The sequence below is a fragment of the Morone saxatilis genome, unplaced genomic scaffold, assembly GCF_004916995.1.
Source record: "Morone saxatilis isolate NCDOM2014 unplaced genomic scaffold, NCSU_SB_2.0 Contig16, whole genome shotgun sequence".
In the NCBI taxonomy this organism is placed as follows: Eukaryota; Metazoa; Chordata; class Actinopteri; family Moronidae; genus Morone; species Morone saxatilis.
The window spans coordinates 24,447,570-24,473,674 of record NW_023339718.1 but is presented as its reverse complement, the minus strand read 5'-3'; the positions used below and the strand labels follow the sequence as shown (position 1 = coordinate 24,473,674).

The 26,105-nt window shown below is 38.9% G+C and overlaps 2 protein-coding genes across 3 annotated transcripts in view; one reads left to right on the top strand and one right to left on the bottom strand.

Moving 5' to 3' along the window:
* Nucleotides 1–267: 267 nt before the first annotated feature.
* On the top strand, nt 268–18,219 carry adam28 (ADAM metallopeptidase domain 28). The gene is made up of 22 exons (XM_035658842.1): nt 268–430; nt 3,656–3,744; nt 3,874–3,950; nt 4,301–4,379; nt 4,514–4,590; nt 5,455–5,638; nt 5,833–5,895; nt 6,134–6,205; nt 6,443–6,612; nt 8,353–8,434; nt 9,288–9,421; nt 10,076–10,253; nt 12,414–12,503; nt 13,319–13,514; nt 13,652–13,757; nt 13,860–14,016; nt 14,156–14,236; nt 14,923–15,016; nt 15,128–15,233; nt 15,336–15,429; nt 15,523–15,618; nt 16,738–18,219. Exons 1-22 carry the CDS (start codon nt 373–375, stop codon nt 16,768–16,770), a joined length of 2,316 nt encoding a protein of 771 aa, XP_035514735.1. The 5' UTR covers nt 268–372; the 3' UTR covers nt 16,771–18,219.
* Nucleotides 18,220–18,600: 381 nt separating this feature from the next.
* The window catches only part of ppp3cca (protein phosphatase 3, catalytic subunit, gamma isozyme, a), a 25,334-nt gene continuing 17,829 nt past the window's right edge, over nt 18,601–26,105 (bottom strand). Inside the window, exons 12-13 of one of the 2 annotated variants that reach the window (XM_035658839.1) lie at nt 25,604–25,701; nt 18,601–21,192 (exon numbers count right to left, since the gene is read on the bottom strand). In XM_035658839.1, the coding sequence (XP_035514732.1) occupies nt 21,032–21,192; nt 25,604–25,701 (259 nt within the window). In that variant the 3' untranslated portion in view covers nt 18,601–21,031. Of the gene's footprint in view, nt 21,193–22,156; nt 23,143–25,603; nt 25,702–26,105 lie in introns of those variants that run through there. The other variant, XM_035658840.1, reaches the window with a different exon arrangement.

Sequence of the window (26,105 nt, the reverse complement as noted above, 5' to 3'; positions counted from 1 at the left end):
AGAACCGGCTACGGTAGGAAGCTTACTGTCAGAAAATGTATTGTCATCTATTTGTCTGAATTACTGCTGATAAATCCTGTAAGAAAGTGTGGAAGTATGTCATGAAGCTTAATGTGGGAGACTGCAAGCTAAACTAAGACTACAACACTCTGACTGGTATTCTTCCTGCATTCTTTGAAAGAAGCAGGGGCGTGTTCAGGCTGGTTGTGAGCGCGTAGTGAATTTGTTGTCAATGAGGAAGTGGCTGTGACAGGTCCAGAAGGGCCGGCGAAGGTGTGGCCTCGAGGCAACAACACAGCATGCAGGTAGACAGCATAAAGCTTGATCGGAGTACCCATATACTCTGTTACAGTGACTGTCTGCACTTGGACAATGACACCAACACTCCTATTGTGGGTCCTCATCCTAAATGCCTCGCTCAAGCCCTCAGGTAAGTCACTGGATACTGTTACTTCCACTCAGCGCAGTGGCTAATTAATAACTAAAGCCTAGCTTTATACAAAGCACATTCACTTGTGGGTTTCTGTTCCTGAGCATGGAGTAAAAAGTGTTCTAAAACACCTGACCCAAATATGATGTGATATATTATATAATGTGTATGTTCTTTAAAGAATGAAAGGCAGTGTTTATGTTACTTCTATCAGTGTCAGGACAATGAATGATTCTGTCTCCACCTAGAAATATGTTTGATCTACCTTTAGCTGTGTTTACCTTGTCTACATTAGTGATAATGGGACATTTTGTGATACAAATGCATTTGATTGTGCAGTATATGATTAGAAATGAAATGCTCAGGCAGAGTGACTGTGAGTATTTATACTGCCTGGTGTAATATGTTGCCTAGGAATGACACCCAGTTGCTGTTGTTACATTGTACACTTTATACCATTTAGTAATACTTCATAAGCCAACGAAATGAGCGGGGCTTAAAAGGCATTGCTGATGTTGTGACACACTGTCGAAACTGGACTTTTGATCACAACAATTCAGTCTAGTTTCAGTGGTTACCAGAGCAGGTTTGCTCATTTCAGTTTTTTTTTTTATATATAATATTGGGGTATTTGTCAGGGGCAACATTTAAGTTCAGAATAGTTATTACAATACAAACACAGTACTTGATTCACAGTCATGTAGACATCCTTGTCTCAACACTAATGCCTCCTCCTGCCAAATAGACTTTAGACTAAGACGTTTCCTGCATATTTTATTTCATTTTAAGTAGTTTGAATTTCTTTATTTTTTTAAAGTCTAGTTTTTAATTTTATTTCAATTGACTAAAATGTTTTTTTACACCAGTGTTTAGTTTTTAGCTGAGTTTTAGTTAACTGTAACCTTGCAACAAAGTATCACCACCCTCTCGGGTGCTACTGCGTACCTGGCAAGCAGGTCACCATGACTCAGAATGACTTAGTCATTTCCTTTATAAGCTGATTTGGCTAATTGGGAAGTGCCACCTTTGGTTAAAAAAGTTTATTCACGTTGGTAAGACGACATCCGCTAAAAAGATGACATGTAAGATGTCAGCAATCAAATTCAGAGAGAACATTTAAAAAAAAAAAAAAGGANNGCAGAGGACAGCGAACACCATTAAAATGACAAAGACAGTCTGGTCACATGGTTTAGGTTTGGTTTTAAGTGGGAGGTACACAAAAATACAGACTTACTTTGAAATCAGTCACAGTCACATTTAAAGCAGTCTTGCACATAAGATATTATGATGTAATTGTTAATTTCCATAATAATGATAGTATAACAAAAAATAAAACTAGGAAAAACAGAAATTCTCTGTTAGCCTTTGCTGTATTGTTAATGTGATTTAAAATCATGTAGTTTCATTGATAGAGATGACAGATAATGTCGTGTGTCCATCTTTACCACAAGGAGCTCTGTGCTTAAACGCCTTCTCTTTGGTTTAAGTAAAAGTACAGACTCATTATTTCTTTATCGGAGAAACACGCAGAAGAGGAGGCAGTGTTTTTTCACCCCTAAATAGTGGGTGCCGATATTCCCTTCAGGCTGCTTACAACCTTCACCCAAAAGATAGGGCAGTAGAAAACCCAAAGAACTCACTCTGCTCCGTGCAGAACCTCGCCTGAAAGGTGACTCAGACGAATACCAATAATCTTATCAACACAGATCTTCTCTCTATGGTGACAGGACAGTAAGAGAACAATGACCAAATAGATTGTAGTCTAATAATCAACTCGACAGAAATACGAGTTGAAATGCAGGGGGGGNNGGGGGGGGGGGGGGGGGTCATCATAAATATGGTGTTTAACTTGATTAGCATGATACAAAAACATACACTTTTTCCTTCTGACAAAGCCTTCTGTGTTCCTGCTGATAAAGGTTATCATAGGATCCCTTCACTGATAATTAGTTGCCATGACAGAGCCTCAGGTATTGTGTTGATACTCTATACACTTCATATTAATGTGTCATGGGTTGTTAAACAGAGCCAATAGAAAATCCTATAATTACTGTACAGGTTTGTTGCCCAAGTGTCTGGGCTGCAGCCTCCACAGAGCCTGTAGGCAGTTCACTTGCAATTTAGCACTAATCTTAAGCCTGATTTTATCTCTAATCTTGTGAAACGTCATATATAATTATTAATTATTTGACTGCTAACTTTCATCTAAAGAACCCAGTCAGTAAAGCAGTCATACAGCATACGTTTTTTGTCATTTTTTAAAAAGTAGGCTTATATCATTCATCAAAAACATTGTTTTTCTGTATTTTCTGTGTAGGCCAGGGGCTAAAGCAGAGTTTCTCAACCCTAGGGTCAGGGCCCTTGTGGAATCATTCACTATACAGATGGGGTCTGTAATGTCTCTAAATAAATGGCAGACTAGAAGCCAAAAGGACAACACAAACTTTATTTAACAAGGCATACAGGGTTTAAAACCAGGAGACCAGCAGCCAAGGCAAATAAATCCTATGAGAGGGAGTTATCCAGCGGTCAGTGTGATCCTTGATAATATGGTTATAAATGTCATGTGTGAACGTGTCCTTTTTACACTTCGTTTTTTGTACAAATTAAAGTGTTAGGGTTAACCCATAAAGAGCTTTTTAAAACATTAAAATTGGATGTCCGGAGCAAAATTATATGGTATGGTTTTATGGTCACCACCATGTCACTGCCCTAAAGACTTTGGATTGGTTCTGTAATGCAGTTTTTTTTTAAAACTTTTTGAAATAGTTTCCAACCAGTTTTAGCAACAAAAGCTGAGAGATAGCATTTAGAGTCTGGCTTGGGAGTCTACTAAAAAGGAAACCACATATCGAGAAGTTGGGAGCCAATGTCTTGCTTCCTGTTTTGACACTGTCACTGTTGGTTTCTGTGTGAAATTCCTGTTTTAACCTTTATTACATGGTTCTTCTAACAGTGATCACAGATGTTTTCAACTTAACCCAGCACTCCTTTTAACCCAAACTATGATTGGAAGGCAATGTCAAACTATGTACTTTTTCATTTAATGTGGAAGACTTAGAAAAGCATGCAGCATGTCTACCTTAGTTAGACTGGAAGCATGGGGTTCACTTCCAGACTAGTTAAGTTGACTATTGACTCTTCTTCTTCTTATGGACCCTTTAACATCAAACAAGCATATTCTTTTTTATCAAAGTGATATGATGAACTATGCTGTGTCCACAGAAAGCCATGGTCACGAGTTTGAGGAGGTGAAGGACTATGAGGTGGTTCGACCTGTCAAACTTCACACAGTTAGAAAAAGACATGCAGAGGTAAATTTTTCTGTTTTTCAAATTTGATCACAGAGATACATGTATATCATGTGGTTGTGACATGTGTGTGGGGAAACAAAAGAAAAATAAATTCATGAAACCATAATTTCACATCCTTCATTTTTGCAGAATCACAGGCCAGAGGCTATTAAGTATGCAATGACGGTGGGAGGAAAAAACATTGAAATGCAGCTAGAAAGAAATAAGTAAGTTCTTACTTCCCTAAAAGCATTTCTCAATGAAGTATAAGGAACAAAAAGACAACAAGTGATATAGCCAACTTCCAGTATTCCAGTATTAAGAATTTCTTATTATTTTTGCCATTAAACACACTGAAAGCCCTGTTATTTATTTTGATCAATGCAAATTGTTACAGCCTGATTTCCCTATATTATACACCTCTCATGTGACACATTGCAATATATATATATTACTATATATATATTATTATTATATTAATATATATATTATTACAATAATATTACAATACAAAAAGTGATTTCACAGAGTATGGCAGGATTTATAATTTGTTTTTTAAATCTCTTTTCATCATCAGTGAATTACTCACTAAAGATTACACTGAGACATACTACCAAGAGGATGGGACACAAGTCACCACAAGCCCAACCAACGTTGTAAGTGTTTGAGGGAGAATTTCCGTTGTATGGTTTTAACCAAATTCCATTTTGTTTTTTGATTGTTCAACAATTATATGAGATAGTAAAGACAGTTGTTTTATTTTATCTGATCACCCTCATTTCTTTATCAGGATCACTGCTACTATCATGGGAGGATTGTGAATGACAACAAATCATCTGTTAGCATCAGCACTTGTGATGGACTCAGGTGAGTTCTCAGATCATCCTCTCTTTAACCTCTCTCACTAAAAAACTGTCCTTAAATCATCCAAAAACACAACACTCCCTTATGGTATCATAATAATGCCTATTCACATTACAAATAGCTCCATAGCTGGGGGAACTGGAAGTCCAGTAATAATGCATTTGTCAGTACAAGCAGCCCCCAAGTAGTCTCATAATCCATAGTTAATATCATTTCATTGGAGACACTTTAAAATACAAACTGTGATATCTGAAGTTATCTAAACTAGTAGCCTAGCTGATATTAATAATTAAGATTTACAATGCTAGGCTACTGTTACAAGGTTCAATAAGCTAACTAACAAGCCTACTGTTGGCCTCATTTCATGGACAAATATACAAATGAGACAAAAACCTTTGTATTCTTGTTTTAAAGGAAAAGTGTGTAGGATTTAGTAGCATCTAGCAGTGAAGTTGCAACTAACTGAACATCACTTGTGGCTGTGAAGTGTGTTAGAGAAGCTAAGGTTGCAGCAAAACTTGCAAAAAAATCCAAAAGGCCATTCTGTCCATTCTGGGCTACTGTAGAACATGGCGGTTCCAACATGGCGGACTCTGTAAAGAGGGACCGGCTGCGTCTGTAGATAAAAACAGCTCACTTTAAGTACTTAAATTTAATTTAATTTCTACCAATAGATCATCCTAAATGTTACACACTGGACCTTTAAGTGCAGTATTTGTCATGTATTGTATGTTTGTCATACCTGCCCTCCTCTCAAAGAAAGTGTTTTGGCTCTTGTAACTGAGGTGTGACTAAACCAATAGATTTATTTCTGCCTCAAAACACTATCAAGCAAGCAAAAGACTAAATTGCGTGATCTCGGTTTAGGGGTTACTTCAGAACATCTGCCCAGAGGTACCTGATTGAGCCCCTGTCTGGTGGCGATGAGGGGGATCATGCAGTGATGACTTTTAATGAGACAAACTCCACACCAGCAGTGTGCGGTGTCACCAACACCAGCTGGAGTGATGACTTTGAACCTCCAACAAGCCGAAGCCGCTCCAGATCAGCGGTAAGACCGTTGCTGTCATAATACCCGGCACCTTTAGTTTTTAAGTCTACCAGATTTTAAATGTGGCTTTGTTTGAAGAAAAAAATCCCAACATATTGCATAATTCAGTCTATTAATCACATGGTCTATGCACACAAATTGGGGCATTTTAAAGCTTATAATGCCTTCATCTGCTTTATTCTTTTGTCCTTCAGGGTATGTCTATTGTCCAGCAACAGAAATATATTGAGCTCTTCCTTGTTGCTGATAATCGTGAGGTAAGACATACACATGGAACATTTTCTGCCTAATTTGGTGCACTTTTTGGTGACATGACCAGACTTGCTGACATTGGTAATATGTGTCATGCAGGAAGTTATTTTGATAAGAATCACTTACAGCATAGTTATTTTGGTCAAAGTCAATGTATAATCACAAATCAGGTGGGTACAGTAGTTTAGTGCTGTTAAGAAATTGGTTGTGTCTTTACTCTAACATGACGACTTGCTGTTTCAGTACGTGAAGATGAAGCGAGATCAGACGGAACTGAGAAAGAGGATATTTGAGATTGTCAACTTTGTCAACATGGTGAGTCAGTGGTTTTGCTATTCCCAGACACAAATGACGCATAGAAACTGTAAGACATTTAGGTTTGAGTGTTGTGACGATTTTCATGAGTTTCAGCCATACAGTCCCCTTTCTTGTAATGTCTGTATTTGCAGTAATAACCCAAAAAGTTTCCAGATAATTAGGTCTGCATTTCAGAATAAAATGATCAGTGTCTATGTGACCGGTCTCATGGGTGGTTACTGGTGTTCCTTTCAGGCATACAAGCCGCTGAGGACCTTCATTGCTCTGGTGGGATTGGAGATCTGGTCCAATGGTGACTTGATCTCTGTGACCCCGCCGGCTGGGGCCAATCTGGACGCTTTCATGAAGTGGAGAAACTCTGTGCTGGTGAAAAGGACAAAGCATGACAACGCACATCTCATCAGGTCTGACATCCTGTATAAATAGATCTTGGCCAAATATCAAATTATGTAAGGTCATTCAAATGATTAAAGGTCCCCTCCAGACTCAGTATCACAACATAATCAAATAGTCTGCTTTGAACAGTATTGTCTGTCTGTGTGTCTTTTTTCTGCAAACCAATATAACTTCCACATTAAAATCCTTAAAAAAGGCATTTACTCTTTCTAGCTCAATAGACCACAATTAAGTTCCGAACTATTTTTGATGTCACAAATCATGCTCGAAAGGCATGCCACTTAAAGCTGTAATAAGCAACTTTTATCCTTAACCTGACAGCAGTACAAAGACAGATAATGAGTGAAGAAACCCAGGTTCCTCTGGCTTTCCTTGTGCTTCTAATGATATTTATGAATCCCAGCTGAATGAAAACAACCAATCACAGCCAAGAAAGTTGATTGTTGAGTCTCATTCCCAGGTTGTCAAATACCAGATTTTATTCTCCACTTGATGAATGAATGTGAAAACATCCTTCAAGATCAGTGTTTCTCAACTCTCTGTGATTACCACCTCAAAATTATTAGGCTCTCCAAGTATCACTATAATGACCAATGTCAAAATACAGTAGTGTAGGCCGACCCTATTCAGCTACAACTTCTTTGTTTATTCTTAATAATAAAACAAAATGGGTTCAAGAACCAGAGCTAGTTTGGTTGAAAGGGGATAGTCTGAACCATAAATTTTACCTCGTACTATTGTGCAATTACATTTTAGCTAATAACTAATTATGGATCTATGCTTGCGCTACGTGCATGAATCTCATAGTATTTTCTATCAAGATTGTGATTTTTTGGGGGTATTATATGTTTTTTGGATCAATTAATTTCATTTTCTAAAAATATTTAAAAGATTCCTCCATGTACCTCTAGAGGCAACCCAAGTACAAGGACTGCACATACATCATTCTGCACAGTGAACCGCAAACATCCAACTGTAGGAACAAGAAGATTTTTGAGTAGAGGGGGACTTTAATTAAAATCTCTCTTTTAGACTGTAACATGTGGAATCTCACTTATCTCACTCGTCATGTTTTGTTTCACAAGTTTAAGTTGGTGCATCGGTTCTTGATGTATTATATGTGAACTTTTTTCACATCATGCTTGTGTAGCTACTTTGTATGTGTATGATTTACAATTCAAATTTAAGGAGGATACAGAGGTTCCTGTATAGTCACACAAAGATTTTTTTATTTTGCCCTTTCTTTGTCTTTGAATATCAGTTCCAGGAAGTAACAGCAGCACTTAAACACCGGCCCACGTAACTCACATCAAGAGGAAGAGGTGTTTGAGCTACATGCCTCAACAAGCTGAACAAATATGTACTTGAATTTTATTTTTGGCTCACCAGAGCTGTTAAGCTTAATTGTCCAAAACCCGTTGATGCCACAACTGTCCCCCCCACAACAAACAGCCAAACAAAACATTTTGGGACATATGCTTTACAATGTGTATTCAAATAATGCCTTAGTGAAACTGGCTGTTTACTGTCCATGGAATCAAGACAAAATGAAGAAAATAACCAATTAAATGAAAGGCACGGAATTGCTGATGCCATTCAGCCAAAGAGAGAAGTTTTTTTATTTATTTCAAAGAGTGGACATCTGTGTTTGGAGTACAAATGAAGAGCTGGGTGGATGGATAACCAGATATGGTTTTGTCACAATTTATGAATAAGTGTTCCTCATATTGTCATTCCTTGTCTTTCAGTGGTATTGACTTTGAGGGAGCAACTGTGGGGCTGGCCTTCATTGGGACTCTTTGCTCAGGTCACTCTGTTGGAGTAATACAGGTATGGTGTTCCTGTAATACAGGAATAACTTCCTATCATCTGTTATTTGGTTACCGTATCTTGTAGATAGAGGCCACTCCTGGCCTGGTTGTAATGTGAGCAACCATGGGATTTATATTTACCACACTAACGGCATGGCTCCATGGCAATGTCAGTTTAACAGTGGGTCCACCACGTTGGTCCAGAGCCAAACATCTAATCTATTAGATGGTTGCAATAAAATCTTGGACAGATATTCATGGTCCCCAGCAGATGTATCCGAATTATGTTGGTGATCCCCTTACACTTCCTCCTGCACCACCAGCAGGACAATGTTTCCAATTAGCCAGTGAAATATTTTTAAAATCAGCTAGGAGGGTATACATGGTAAACAATACCTTCGAAACATGAGCATGTTAGCACTGTTAGCATTTAGCTCAAAGCAACACTGTACCTAAGTACAGCATCACAAAGCCAATAGCATAGACTTGTTAGTCTAAGTAATGTTAGAGGCAGCCAAAATCTCAATAAATGTTTTGCCAACCAAGTGCCCTGTTAATTAATAAATAATCCAAATCCCTTTCTTTTAAAGAGGAAGTGCAACTTAATTTTCACATGATGACTCTGACACTCTTCCTCTGTAGTGCAGCACACGTCTAGACTTAATGGGAATAGAGGAACTTTCTCATTTCATACAAACAGGCTAAAAATGACAGTGGTCAGAAAATCAAGAAAGAGGAAACAGAAGGGAAACATTGTTTTATCATGAGTATATCATGAGAACATGCAAACCTTGGTGCATGGCTACTTTAAATGAAAAGTGACAAAATGTGAAGATTTCCACTCATGTAACTGATATTTTGTTATCTCTCAGGATCACAATGACCGGGCCATTGCAGTGGGGGCGACACTGGCTCACGAGATGGGCCATAACCTGGGTATGAACCACGATGACTCGAGTGCCTGTGCTTGTTCGGGGGATAGCTGCATCATGGCTGCAGCACTCAGGTAAGACAGGTTGTTAAAAAGGTTCAATCGTAAGGTGTATTTATAAAAGTACAAGTTTTACCTAAGTGTACAAAGAAAATCATGCCACCTACAGGCTACCAAATTTGCTGGGGGGTCTTGGGGTGATTGATTATTGAATAGCCTGTTTTCACCTAAAAACATTTGTTTCCACTCCATGCAATTGCTGACACTTTTTTTTAGCTAATTAGTATTTATTTCCACAATTACAGTTCAAGTCGAGCATCGACTTCTTCTGGGGACAAACCACATGCAGAACTAGTACACTATAATAATAGAGCCAGTGGTTCTAATAATGGCAATTTGTTAAGTTTAGTGAGCAGTGAGTGGTTGCCTAAGATCTTATTATTTAATATTTTTTATTTATATTTTTACATGAGAAGAAGTTGTATCAAGCCTTTTATGTCTCCAGAGGCAGTGGTGTGAAATCTGATTAAGTGCCTCAAGTGTCAACAGTTGAGTTGCATGATGGGTAATATATGCACCAGATTGAAGAATGTGTGTGGATTTGCTAAAAAGCTAACTGAAGTACGAGCAGACAAGGCATCACTGCATTAAACAAAAACTTTACTTGTCAATTTAAGTTCAAATAATGTGACTTTGGAGCTAACAAGGGAAACGTGTTTATTTCCTCAGCTGGAACATCCCTCGGACTTTCAGCAGCTGCAGCAGCAACAGCTACGAGAGATACCTGACAAGCCGCAACCCCAGCTGCCTGCTGGATAAACCAGACTACGAGTCTCTGGTGGCTCTTTCAGTCTGCGGGAACGGTTTCGTGGAGAAAGGAGAGCAGTGCGACTGCGGCACTGTGGAGGTACGTTAACATGAACAAACACTCATCTGAGACTGATTTGACTTTGCAATATTCAACTCATTCCTCAGGAGGAAACCTACTCTCTAACTCCACCGCTCTCTATTAGGTCGGAGTGCAGAGGAGTACCCAGGAGGGCCCAGGTTGATTGACATACATAGAGAACGGTTATATTTATTTAGGAGTATATGGAAAATAGAGGGAATTGGTGTTGGAAATTGAATTTAGTCAGCTTGTATGGCCTTGCCTTTAAAATAAAATAATGTGATTTACATATTATTGACTTATTGAAAGTAACAGGATCATAAAGACTTTAGTGTTTTACCAGCACTGTTATTCAGCTTTTCATTCTTTTCAAGACTTTTTGATGATGGAGATACAGACGTTTTCTGTGGTATAAAATACAGATCCAATGCAGATGATACCACACATCTTACACTGTCAATATGAAATGCTCTGAAAGCATACTGGGTAGCGTGTATGCACTGCACTGATTTTAAAACTGTGTCTACGTGTGCGCACATCTATGACGAGTGTTTGCCTCAGGGTCATTGTTTTCTGCGAAGACTCAGCAGCTCGTTCTCTCTGTCTGATCTTGAGTCTCTTAGGTTGTTTTTAGGCCCAGGGGTATTATGAGTTAGGCTGTCTGACATGCAGCAACACATTTGTTTCTCTATTTCTCTATTATCTTCTTCCTAAAACTGAAGCTTGCCACTATTTTTCCTTCTGTAGTGTACAGCACTGAAATTCATTTTCCTCTTTGAAGCAGGCTATTTTTGCACTATTACTGTCAGTATGTCTGGTCCTGTATGTTTACAGTATAAACAATAGTGTACACATGAATTATTCTGCCTCTTAAAATAATTTCCCACATAGCTTTTACAGTTATCATCATGTAAATATACTTTTTTTAGTTGCACTATCCTGAAATGACAATGATGTGTTCAGTTGTACACAAGCACATCAAAACAACGTGTAACAACTTGTAACTTCAATTTCAGGAAGTTCATTCCAATGAGAATCATTCAGAGCTGGGAATATGTTCAGACCTGTTTTGTCTCTACTGGTATTCAGCAGAGGCACAAACTCCCACTCTCAAACCCCCTGGACTTTGTAATTCAAGATGGCTTTATTTGTGTGTTTGAACCATGAATGTATCGCTTGAACTAAATTAGAGGCATTTAACCAAAAAAATATATTTTTTTAAAAACCCACTGTTGATGAGAACCAGAGCTGCATTCCTGCAGCACTCTATATGGTGGCCCCATGGACTGTATAAAATATGGATGTCCTCTCTGTGATGCCACCCCATTTCTAAAGAGCCAGTGTCAATGTTTCCTCCTCAGATCCTTGACCACTACCCAGTCTCCAGGCTGGGTGTTGTGCAGTTGTTCAGATGTAGAATCAGGAAGGGCAGCTTTTACCTTAGGGAAGCTTCAGGGCATGGTTAAGTGCACAACAGTATGTTACTATGTCATCATCCATTCCAGTTAGGGTGATGCTGAATGAGGGCTGGTTGCTGAAAGCAGCCATGGTGACAGCACCCACCTGTCACTCAAAGCGGGCGCATCCTTATATAGTCATAGTTTATGTGATGCTGTATGTGTGTTTTTAGAAGGACAAAAATCAGGCAGATATTGTATTTGTATTTTGTGTAATGACTTTTAAGGTATGGTAATGTACCACAGCTCTTACCACATACTGTATTTTCTTCCCCCAGGCATTATGATAAAATATTACAAACACTGATAATCTAAATCAATAGCAAAATACCACATAACAATTTTTACTTTCAAAGTATCAGATTGACAATGAAAGCAAGTAATAGTTCTCAAAATGTTGACTGACTTGCTGCTTGTTATGCATGCAAGTCTCAACAATGCACTGAAGTTAGCAATGAAGGAAACATAAAGTTAGGTCAGATCAGGTCATGTGAGCTTTATCTATAAAGCACGTCCCTCGCTGGCCAGTGCGCGGAGAGCTAAAATCACTATAAAAGCTTCCTCTTGATTCCCCTGAGCAATGAAAACACACAAGTTAATCTAGAAATACAGGTACATTCCTGAGGGGAACATAACAGGAAGAAGCTTAACACAATAAAAAGAAGTATTAACAATAAGCATTAGGATTAACAGCCTAATGAGTTGTGTGATGTCTTTACAGCAGTGCACCAACCCGTGCTGCAACGCCACCACCTGCACCCTGAGTGAGGGCTCTCAGTGTGCTGAAGGCGAGTGCTGTGACAACTGTAAGGTGAGTAAATATGTATGAATAAATGCTGAACTCGCTGCAATGCATAAAGGTTTATTTCTTGATGAACTCTTTATTTAATTATTTGATCTGCTACAGTCCTCTAGTGGGCATGTAAGGTATTACAAACATTTGAATTTACTCTCTCACTCCCTTTCCACTCAAAAGTGTTTTGCTAATTGTTACTTGGTTTGGATGTTTGAGTCTCACTGTGCAGGATAATGTGTGTGCAGAGTTTGACACCAGGAGGATGTTTGACATTCACCTGCTGACAGAGGAAGGTTTCTCTGTGCTCACCTTAAATCTCATTTTGTTATGTGTCCATACAGTACTAGCAGGACTTTGTGACATCCCAAATAGTCTGAATCATGGTTCAGTATTTAGTAGTTTACATAACAGCACATACACTGAGAGTGGACTTGAAAAATTATTATTCCAAGCAGAGTCTTAGTATAGTACTGAAAAAATGGACGATCCCCCCAGAAATGACCAAATACAGAGCTACCAGCTCAAAGTCATCAGGTAGACACAAAACTTTTTCTGCCAAGCGGCCAGAAAGTGTAATTTCAGAGATTTTCCCAAAAGCAATGTCATACTACTTCATATGATATATTTTATATATTTTCCCCAAAAACGCTGTTAACTGGGTTAAATAAAATGGTGACTAATACGCCACCACAACCTAGGCAAAGCAAGGCATTGCACAATTCTCACACTGAGGCAGTTCCATAATGCTTGTAAAGTCATCTCTCACATGATATATAATCATGTGAGTGACTAATAATAATGTAATCGTGATGTGACTCCCACCTCTACAGATCTTGCCCCGGTCCAAGGAGTGCCGCAGGAAGCAGGATGATTGTGATCTGGCAGAGTACTGTGATGGGCAGAGCACCACCTGTCCTGAGGATGTCTTTGCTGTGAATGGCCTCCCCTGTGACGGGGGCCAGGGATACTGCTACAACGGCCAGTGTCCACAGAGAGCAAACCAGTGTGTCAAGATGTATGGAACAAGTGAGTGTCCATGTTTTGTGACATTTTATATTACATTGGTAAGGAGATTATTGATTAGGATAACCTTCCTGCTGTCTAAAAAGACCCTGAATACGTTTGAAAGGCTATATTCTGATGTAATCCTCTCCTGTCATCAGGCGCTGTAGAGGCCGGTCTGAACTGCTACAGCCAGAACACCAGAGGAACCTATTACGCCTTCTGTAAACGTCCCTCAAACGACATGTACATCCCTTGCCAGAAAGAGTGAGTCACAGTTACATACAGAGCAGTAGGGCAGTCTGCAGTGGAGTGAATATTTGCAGAATAAGTTGGAATATTGGCTCTTGACCTTTTCTTCCTTTGCAGGGACGTGTATTGTGGGAAGCTCTTCTGCCACAGCAGTCAAGAAAACCCAAACTACGGCCGCATGGTCAAGTTCGGTGAGTGCAAGGCAGCTTTCTTCAGTGACTACATCACCGACTACGGCCAGGTGGACGCTGGGACCAAATGTGGGGACGGAAAGGTAACTGTGTAGGGTAACTCCTAGTTCCATCACAATGTCACCTCAACATCCACCTGTTTGAATGTGGCAGCACTAAATCTACAATGTGCATCAAAATAAACAATGTGTTTGTCACTGACTTGTTTTTTGTTTTTTCAAGGTGTGCAGCCAGAATGAGTGTATGGATCTTGAGACAGCTTTCAGAAATACAAACTGTTCAGCAAAATGCCCAGGCCATGCTGTAAGTACATACCAACACTGCTCAGAGTTTATGATTTTGTTATTTTGGTAGAGCCCGGCCGCCATTATGGCGACCAATATAGTAAATGTTAGAGCTTTTTGCACTGATACAACTCTGCAAAGGTACTCAGAAGGCTGCTTTCTTAAACAAATAACTTTATTAAACAATATTAAAGGTAATTTTCCTTTAACATGTTAAATAATTATACAATATCAACCAATTCTAGCTGACATTGGTGAGAGCTGCAAGGTCACTGACCTTATTCTCTTTCTCTGTCCTGTTTGCCACAGTATTGTAAATCACAGCGCACTCTGCTGGATAAACTTTGCAGTGACACCAATATATTACCACAAGCATTTTTCCTGCATTATATACCCATATGAGGTACCATATAGATAGCATCGGCCAACTGATGTATAGTTCAGGCTCTATATTAAGGTAACAAAAGTAAAACAACCCATGTTAAGTATATATTTATATTGGAAATAGTAAGAACAAGAGCAGAGCTGAGTGTTTGATCTAAATGTAGCAAGTCAGGCAAATCTTCTGTGTGAAGGAAATATCTTAATAAAGTGGAAGCAGTGGCAGTTTAAACAGTATTGCAATAGGTGAGCTGAATTAACAGGGTACTGCATGGTGCCGTTAAACCAAACATCTGATAATCACAGGACGTTTGTGTTCTTCAGGTTTGCAATCACAAGAGTGAATGTCAGTGTGAGCCTGGTTGGATGCCTCCTTCCTGCGATTTGGAGGATGGATCTTTCGGGTCCCTTTCTAATGGTAAGACTTGCCTACAGTTGCTGGTAAACACATACAGTATGATGCTAATATATTCAGTCTGCATCAGTGATGTTGCACTGCTGCATCTGAATGTCTGTTTCATTTCTGCAGGAGCAGCTGTTGCCATCGCATTGGCAGTCATACTAGTGGTTTCAGGTATCATTGCTGGTGTCGTTGGGTTCATCTGGAAAAAACGACAAAGCCCCATATTGCCAACGTAAGTCTTTATCACCCTGCAGGTCTTGGCGTGGCTATGCTAATATAAACTCACTTCTGTAAACATTTAGAGCAGCAGATCAAATCTCTCTTTATGTAACAGTGCACACACCCAAAGGAAGCAGCCAGCCGTGGGCCGATCCGCTCACCACATAAACAAAGGGCCAGCTCCTAGTCAACCCAAGCCAGTGCCACAGGTAATGTGCTGGAATGTACAGTATTACAGGTGTCGAGTTGAGATATGTCATATAACTTATTCAGACAGTTCCTAACAATACTTACATTTTTAGGTTGGAAGGCCAAAGCCCAAAGGAGCTCCACCTCCACCGCCTCCAGCAGGGAACAGACCTAAACCCCCGAGCCAGAACTACATAGCTGCACGCCAGGTAACTCCGATTCCTTTCAAGTGTTTACCTGCCACATTACACACAGCTCATAGTTCTCTGACACTGTATTAAACTTCCTCACTAGGAAAAGTATAATCTGGTAAGAATAATACCATTCAAACTGGCACCAACTGGGATGAATAACTTCAATCTTAGTTTGCTTTCATGTAAACTACCAATCTGCTAGGTGTGAAAACTCAATCTAAACCAGTTGGTTTGCAACCTTTTTGATGTCAAGGACCGATATTTGATAAGAGGTAGTCTCAGGAATCCCCATCTGATAAGATTTAGTTATTCCAAAACTGTCTGTACTGTAGATTGTCAGATTAACAGTGAAGAGTGTGAAACCTCTTGAGTGTGAAACATTCTTATACATTCTCTCATTGGGCCAATGTTTAGTAAAAATAGTGAAATTAAAATATTCCCCATTCTTCTGGGGATCCCTGGACCTGTGGTTGAGAACCACTGGTCTAAACCAACTACAGTGCAAGAAGAGCTGATGCTATGACGGCTATTCTTCCATGTTTTAGTAACTAATGTTAAAGCCACAGAAGAAAAATTATCTCTATCATCTTGGATGACAAGACTGTGTCCAAAATCCTAAATTATTTAATCATAACATAAAAAAAATTTTTTTTCACTTAGTTTTAAAGGAAAAAAAACCCAGCTGGGCATAAAACATGCAACCTACAGTTTTTTGTACAACTGTTGGACATTTTGGGAAATAACGCTTATTCGCTTTTTTGTCGAGTTAGATGCAAACTATCATATCTGAATGCTCAATGTGAGGCTACAGGCAGCAGCTAGCTAAGTTTAGCATCAGGACTGGAAACAGGATGAAACAAATTAGAAATAGAGTTTTCATTATTGAGCTTTAGAGGTGCTGACAGGCATATTATGTTACCTTCGGACAGGGCCAAGCTAGCTCTTTCCCACTACTTCCTATCTTTATGCTAAGCTAAGCTAACAGGCTGCTGACTGTACATATTTAGCATGCAGACATGAGTCGTATCAATCTTCTCATCTTACTCTAGGCAAGAAAGCTAGTAAGCTTATTTCAGTACAACTATTCCTCAATATGTAGTCAACAAATGCATTTGTTTTTGATTTGTCCTCCAGGCTCTGAGGCCAGTGCCTCCACCAAAGGTGTGACGTCTGATACAGTGCCACCCATCAGTAAACCTGGGGAGACTGTCCTTTGTCCACTGTCCCTGAAGAGAGGCTGCAGGCAATCCAGAGAAGCAGAAATTACACAACAGTTCCCTCTGCAGTCTCTTTTTCACTGCAGTGCTGACTGAAGGCTGGTGGAGGTTTTGTTTGTTACTTGCTTGCCATGCACTGATGACTTGTAATTACAGGAATGAACCTTTTGTTTTTCAAAGCACTTTTTTTACCCTATAGGGTTCGTATAACTATAAACAGCTCTGGCCCTAAATGTAAACCATATCATTTTCTACATGTTATTTTGTCACAGTAATGTTACAGAATATTGCACAAGACTGAATTTTTAAACCTCAAAAACAAAACTGAACGGCTCTGATTGAAGCAGCAACAAGGATCTTTCATTTTGTGTTGATTCTGGCGGCCCCTGTGGTCAAAAGTGGTAGTGTTTCCAACGCCTCTGATTTCAAGGGGAATCCGACCCTGTGGCAGGCCGATTTTCTTGCTGATGTCTTGCTCGAAACAAACGCTGATTAGGACTGCATTTACCCCGCCACTCTAATGTTATATAATATGTACAGCGTAGTTTTAATGAAATCTCACAGCAATGCCTTTATTAAAAATACAGTAAAAGGAGAGGATGCCAGAAAGGACCAGATTAATGCTGGTGACTTGTAGTTTATGTTTATAAGATACAGTGGGTCTACCAGGTTTTAGGGCACTTTTAGGAGCTCCTGATTAGGAGCCCATATTTAATGCTCAACTAAAAGCAGGTACAGTGGAAAGGCTGGCCATTCAAGTGTATATACCATATTTTACACACGTAGATAGAATTCAGTTTTTAAAACAAATGTACAGCATGTTGTCTAAAGGTTCAAGATCAAGGTAATTTCCAATTAAACAAAATGTTGTACCTTATTATAATTAATACTAATTTGGTGTATGTAAATAGATTTTTGCACACTTGCACACGTCATATTGCTGCTTGTCTACGTTTACTATGTGAACAGATACATGGTGTATTAAATATCTTGTGAGCAGTACTGAGCATGGTGTTTTTAAAAGAACAATGTTGCAGCTGAAATGTTTTGGCATTATTAACCAAAACCCTGTAACTAGTGAGCAGCGAGGACACCAGGCAGCAAAGGTTTCAGTGACCATAAGTCTCAACTACGCCAGTATCTGAAAAAACAGAACACTATGTTCCTGTCATGTGCTGTATTATAGGAGGCCGTAACCCAGCTGGTAGTAATCTTGATGTTAGACTGAATATTACTCTTCTCCACTTTACCAGCATGGCACTAACCTCAGACTTTCCTAGTGAAGAGGTTGGGGTTGTACTGGGCAGCTGCAAGCCAGGATGTCTATGATGTGTTATTGATATTCATGTGAATTAATAACAGACAAATAAACTTTTTTTGTACAAATGAATTGTGTGTAAACTCACCCCAAAATCTTATATTTTTAAAGCTGCACTTAGAAATAGTTTTATGAAAAAATGTGTCTTATCTTAAAGCTACATTAAGATTTTTGTTTATGTTTTGTCCTCTTGGGGGCAGCGAAGCAACCTGTAAACTAAACACTGTCATACAGTAGTATCACCTTATAAAGAAACCATCAAACCTCTGGAGCCACAAACTTTTAAAGTTACCTGATGTAGCTTTAATGCTTTTAACTTTTATATAAAAAAAACACAACTTTTTAGAAAGATAGTTGATCCTTTAGTCTACTTTCCAGGTCATCAAATACTGATGTTTTTGGTCAAATACAGACACTTTGGATCCTATGTGTGAAATAACAAGAACCAATACTCAAGACGAGTCAAATAAAACACTGTATTTGAATTTTATTCTTTTCTTTCAAGTGATACATCTACATAAAAGATTTCATGGCCTTGCATGACAAGTACGGTACAGATTTTTATTTTTTTTTTTACCCCTTTTTACAGCTATTATAAGATTCTTGATGAGCAATATTTTTTACATTCTGCGAGATATGTATAGGACCTAACAGGAGGTCAGTATACTGTATGGCTCACCCAATAAAGCCTTACCTTTTAAAACAAATTTCGACATCACAGTTATGAATGTAAACCAAAATACTTTATGTTTAGGAAGTTTCCCCAGAAGTCTACTGAACATAACGGCAAACAACAATATCTTGAAAATTTTAAGGATATCAAGATTAATATTACCGACATTTAATCTTTAAACGTGTGATTGAAAGTCTCCTGACTTGACTCCGTTCACCATCCATGCACACACGCACACATACAGATCTTGACATGTGTGGCCGAGGTGGCATGGCACATGAGCGCAAAAGCCTAGTTTAAAAAAAAGACAAAAAAAGGGTATATTAACAAGAAAATAATAATGTTAAAGCTTACCCCCCCCCCTTCCTTGAGCAACAAAGACGACAGAATTACAGTCAGGTGTGTCGAAGCACCAGTAGAGTTGGTCGTGTAAAAGCAGGTCTTAAAGGGTTGGGAGTGCCTGTGAAGAGGAGTGGAGGTGCTGAGACCAGAAAGAGAGCTGAATACTTGAGAGCAGAACACATTCGCACACCAGCAATCTCAGCAAGTGTTAATGGTCTTCATCTTAGTATGACCAGGAGTTAAAATAATAAAAATAAAAATAATATACTGTATATATGAGTCAGCCATGGTTGAGATGATTACAGTACTGTTAGGCCTTGATAGACAGCTGCTAGTGTGGCGGCGGTACCTTTTATAGTATCATCCCCGCTGAGGGGGATGACTCAGTCCATTGTGTCCGGGTACAGCAACTTTGTGCTGTCGTTTCACTGAATGTCAAATGTTTCCCTTATTTGATACGCACGGTTATCACAATTCGAAAAAAAAAAAAGAAGAAAAAAAACATCTGCATTCTGTATAATCAACAGTAGATGGAGACACTAATACAGCTTTAGAAACAAAGGAAAGCCCCCCAAAAGCACACCCCGTATTTCTTAGTGTTGACAATAAAACATCAAATCAAACTGCCATAATTCTGTTAAATACACTGAAATTTCCTAAGCAATAATGAACATCAACAGTCTGTTTCGAGGACAGTATGGCCAGCAGTTCCTCTGCTTTCTGAGCAAACATGTCCCCTTTTGTCCAAAATGACACCTGAAGAGAAAAACTTCAGCGTCAGTCGGTTTCCGGTGCCGTAGTCTTCAAGCACAGTGCTCAACCTCCGGAGAGGTTGGCTCAAATTCAGGGCTTGAGAAGAAGAAAGAATTGCTTCCAACCTGGATGTTGGGAGTACTGACGTGTGGTTGTGGTGACAGAATAAGACATGCTGCACTGTATGTCCCTTATTTGGTTTAGCGGAGCGAGAACGCCTAGTTGCCATCAAGTGAACACAAATCATAACCAGCACAGAACAGCCAGCAACAGCAACTATCATTGCACACAAAGCATTAATCCTTCACTTGAACCGTTTCATTCACAAATAACACAGGAAGGAATTGTTACTCTGGAAGTGAACAAAAATCAAAGCTTTGTGGAAAATGTATAAATAAGACTATAAGTCTTCATTTAATTCCTGCTTTAAGTAGAAAATATTAATTTGTAATAATTGTTCTAATAATAATTGACTTCCCTTATTTTGAATTCGCCTCAATACATACATAATTTATCCTTCAGCTGACACACATAAGCAAACACTGCACTGTATGTAGAACCCCAAGTGCCGAGGCTGTTGAGGCTATAGTATTTGTACTTCAAATCCCTCTTACCAAACACATTGAGAACAACAATAATAAAATAAAAAAATCCTTAAAGTGACTAAAAGTCCTGGATAATAAGGGCTTCATCTAACTGTATCGACTCAAATTTATAAAATTCTCTCTTTTTTTATAATTTTGACATGTATAAGTTAGGACTTCAGTGTACAGTATACATTTGAACTGCAAAATGTCTTCATTCAATTCTTTGTTGCTATTACACAATATATCTAATATGTTTCATCTTTAATAAATAAGATTAGATTTTTTCCCAGATAACATCATATGTTTGTCTTTTTTCAGCAGCTGGAAGATTTTTCCCAGCGATGTGGCCTTCTTTTGTTTGTGTCCGCTTCCTTTCCCCGCCTGATTGTGGGTGAGCAGAAGATGGACAGGCAGTTTCAGTACAGGAGACAGATGGAGAGAGAGAGACAGAAAGAGAGAAAGAGAGAGAAAGTGGCTTGGGGCTATGAGTCAGGGGGTGTGGGTTGTGTGAAGATTGGGAGGGTGGGGTTTCTGTTGCCTATCCATCAGTGCCATTCTTGTTGGGGGTGTTGGTGTTGATTGTGGTGCTGTCTTGCTGCTGGCCATCTTTGCGAGGCGGCATCCTCTCGTTTATCCTGTCCAACCCACGTGCCTCCTCAAAGTTCCGAATCTTCCTCGTGGGAGAGAAACCTTGAATGGCTGGAGGGCAGAGAAGACACCAAAGAGAAGATTATCAGATGCTGGAAACCCTTGAGTAATTTTCCTACTACTGTTGCTGCAAATATTTGCTGTAAATAATATGTTTTAGCTTTTTCAACAGCCTCAATCAAACTGGATTCCATGTGGAATTTTATTTGATAAGCACAAACACAGTGTCAGCCTAGCACAGTACAGATGTTCAGTGAATACAACACATGCACAGGTAAACAATGACTCCTAGTCTTCAAACACCAGTGGGACAAGCTACAACAATGAAACACCTCACACTTTGTAGACTTACGGTAACGTCCCGGAACAGCCAAGGAAACCAGACAGAAAACGTGTGCAAATGAAAAGCAAACTTGTAAGGGACTGTTCAGACATAGTCATATCAGTTATCAAGTTACACAGAGAATGAACACTCTAATGTGATGGTTTTGTAGGTGGCCATAGAAACAGGTCTGCATGGGTACTCTTGCACTACCACATATCTGTGACAATGAAGCACTTGAGCTCATTTGAATTAACCATATTTTAAGGCAGTGGTTCCTAACCAGGGGCATGTGTTCTGCAGGGGGTACTACTGCAAATGTAGCTGCTCACTAATTTGAAAATAAATAATCACTTAAGTTAAATAAAAATTGCTTAAGTTAGCCAAAAGTAATGGTTTAAATAGTTTGTTAAAATGACTAAAGTAGTTAATTTAAATAGTTGTCAAATGGTTTATCTTACTTCTTCATCTAAAAACAATGTTTAAACAGCTGAAATAATTTGAAAGGAAGATAAACAGCTAAAATAGTTATAAGCAATGGGTGACAGTCTAAATAATAAACTAAAAAAAAAATGGATAAAGTTGAAATAATTATCTAAAATAATGGATAACAGCTGAAATAATTTTACTTAAAAGTTTAAGGAATAACAGTGAATATAGCAAAAAGTAAATGGATAACATTTGAAAATATAGCTTATATAATGAATAACAGTTGAAATATTTTAGCTAAAAGTAATGGATAACAGTTGAGATAATTATCTAAAAGTAGTGGTAGTAGTGTGAATAATACTGACAATTCAATTGTTTGAAAAAACACTAACAAAACCCACTTAAATCAACTGAAATGAACCCATTTGGAGCATGAGGGGTGGGGTCGTATCTGATAGGGATGTGCGGGTAGACATGTGGTTGGGAACCACATACTGTAAGTTATGCTGCCTGAATGCACTGCCCCTAAAATTTGCTAGATAGATTTTATAGATTTTATATGTTTAATCAAACAAGTCATTCTCATAGCTGAGGCCTGTTGAACCACTAACTGCCACTATCAACCAGAAGGGGCAGACAGTGTCGCAACAACCAAATAGTGTAACAGGATTAGCTTCTGAAAATATCCCAGGCAGGGATGTCCCTGGTCTTATCTTAGCCAGGTCTTAGCAGGCTTTTCTCTGTGTGGGGAGCCACACTTCACCAATGTGACCACAGCCTGGAAACCATTATCAACAGGGGACAAGCCAGGTCCTAAACCTGGTACACATAACCAAACTTTTTGTAGCATGGGCTTTATGTTTCTGATTTACACTGACAGGCCTGATTCAACAAAGGCTGGTAAAAATAATCTTGTTCAATAATACTTCTTTAAATGCATGATGCAAGCTTCTGTTCATCTTTTATTGCTTGACTGCAAGTTAAAAGTTCTACATAAACTACTAACTTACACTAATGGAACCACTGTGATGAAACAGACATTGATAATGCAAGAGCAACCAACAATAAAGTAATATACAGCAATATAATAGTGATATAAAAACAGTGGGGGCACTAAAAGAACAATCAAACAAACGAAAATTTGAAGGGTGGGGCTGTGTTTAAAGGGTGAACAACACACACAAAACAAAGACATGAGATTTGACCCACAAAGCCATGCGTACCTTTTGCTTTAGCTGCCTCAACCGTAGCTATGTTAATGAAAGTTGAGGAAGGGGAAAAAAAAGGGAGTCATCAAAGGCAGCCAGACATAGCAAATACAACAGTAGTATCAGACTGTAAACCCTGGTGTGATAAACAGAATATAGGCCAACACCTATGGCACAGTCATTATGTATGCAAAATTCATAGCATCTGTAAAAACTTCAGCAAAAAACTAAAAAACTTTAGTTAGTGGGTGGGAAGGTTAGAAAGAAGAAGTCTGTTGGAGATTTTTAAGATGGTGCTGGTGTTAAAGGGTCATGAGGATTTAGGTATGAAGAGCTGAGGGGGGATTTGGCTGAGCACTAAGAGTCTAAGACCGGGGCGAGATGCGCAACAGTGACAAGGCAGGACGACACATTTGTACAGCGCAGCCTTACAGGAAGGTAAAGCTGCAGTACAGATGCAATCAGAAATATTCTTTCAGACACACACTCATTTAGTCAAAAGACAAACGTATAAACAGCTTAATCCAAAATGTATAGTAGAATTTAGAAATACTCAGTACTGAACTTTGATTGATTGGTGATTAATATTTGCCCTTTAAAATAGATGTTTGGCATGTTGGAACTCTTCATATTTGATTACCCAAACAGTCACATTCACTTGTTATTGCATGTGCAGGTGCGAGAATATTTGAATCATCTAATTTGATCTCTAAATGAAGACAATGGCATGAAATATCACTTCTCAGAGAAATGATTTTGTAGTCCAGATGAATGAGAGCTGGCTGGTGAATTGTAATCACAACCATTTTTCCTCTTCAGCAGTGCATTATGGGGTACTTTGTTAGTGGTGACAACTTCTGGTTGTCAGCACTGAAAACATTTCTGGTTGTCAGCATGACTATACTGAATACTGAATCTTTAATGTCCTCAGAAACAGGTTAATTAATGTCAAAAACTACAGGCAGGAAAAACAATGGATACAAAAAACAACAACATCATACACATTTGTGTTGTTCAAAGCGGCCTAGCTGATCTGGAAGCTGTGGCTGGGGGAGCGGACATGGACAATGACATTCTCCAAAAAGGTCACCAACATGTGGTTTCTCCTTCGATTGCTCCGCAACTTCTGTAAGCCTTCAGTGTGGCTAAGCGTGACTCCCAGCATGTCCTCTGGCGGGTGAGGCCAGGCACTGACCTTTAGATCAGAGGGTCAGCAGCCACTTCCAGGTGACAGGAGCACCCCCCCCGACCAGCCAGCCCCACAGCTGAGCCCGAAAACTTTCTGTTGCATGGTGGGGGCTCGAGTCAAAGTCTAGCCAGCGCTTCCTGTGGTGAGCATGCCGTTATTGATCTAGAACCCTTCAAAGGGACTAGCAGGACAGGGAAGCTAGCCTCCCTAAACTGGACGTCAGTGTAGACAGTTTTAGCTCCAGCATCACCAGTGGATCAGGGATCATTTAAGGTAAAGGCAATGCTTGATGGTTGTACACCAATAGATATCATCATATTCAGATGCTATTTCCCTGTATTACTTGGATACAGTTCATCTACTTTTGGCAAGTTCTTTGCATGAATAAGAAACAAACAAAACTTACCTAACACTTTGTCAACAGGTACAGTAAATATGAGCTGGCGCTAGCAGCAGCTTAGCATAGAGCCTATAAAACAGCTAGCCAGGCTCTGCTCAAAGGCAACCAGCAGAGATTTCCAAGAAACAGTCTGGCACATAATATCAAAAATTGTTGTTTTTACACTTTGGTTTTTGTATGTACTATACCAATGAGATATAAAGTGAGTTAAGGTGAGATTTACAGGTGCTGGTAGGAAGAGGTTTCCCCATTTCCAGTCTTTATGCTAAGCTAAGCTCACTGGGTACTGGCTCCAGCTACATTTTTACTGTACAGACGTATAAACTCTTTTAACTCTGCAAATAAGTGCATTTTATGACACACACATTGTCTCACAAACATAACATTTTTCATTAGGTATAAATAATGCAGGAAAAGGTGTTATAGTGTTTTTAGATATAACTAATATGTTGTGTATTTTTCTAGTGCTAAGAAGAAGTAACACCACTTCTTTCCAAAAAGAAAAGTAAAAAAGTAATTTTACACAGTAATATTTTGCACCTTCATATAGGATTATAGTGGAAACACTTTAACATAATCATATATATGTACATACAGAAGGCTTTGATTACTAGGGGTTTCTTGGCCCCACAAAATGGTAAAGGAATCAATGTATGAAACAGTTGCAGAATATAAACAATGTTTGGTGTTCAAACTGTAACGTAGTAAAACAACAATACACTATAAACTGACAATATAAGCTGACATAAAATACTCAAAGTATTTAAGTATTGTATTCAATTCAATTCAATTCAATTCAATTCAATGATATATTTGTCAAATGTACTATTGTCCCCAAGGGTGTAGGTTATGCTAAATAGCAGTTAAAAAGGAAGAATCATAAAATGCGGTTATTGAGTATAAACCACACTTACCAGTCTGTAAGGTCTGCTTCCCCCCTGACAACACTCCCACAGGAAGAGTTCCAGTTGGGGTCAAGCCTTTGAGTGTTAACACATTCTCGCTTTCCTCCCTAGTCCACAAACAAAACACAGGCACACACACTGATTACATTTCAGGAAGCAGGGTGGCAGCACGCACACCTAGTGGTAAAGAGGCTGTTCTGTAACCAAAAGGTCACAAGTTCAATCATTACTGGCTATTTAACCTGTGCCCACGCACTGTCCTGACAGAGTGGTAGACGGTCAGCTCTAAACGCCTGCAGCCAAACTGTTAACATGTGTCCTAGTTCTGTAAGTGGGTCAGTGACAACTCAATTTTAGCAGCTCAAGCAATATTTCTAAATATTGCTTACAAGTGTTAAAATATGTTTTATTATCCACCTTTTTCTCCTCCACCGTAACAACTGAAATGAGACTTTTGCCTACTTTTAAAATGTAAACTTATAATTATTATATTCATCCTGCAAAGGAATTT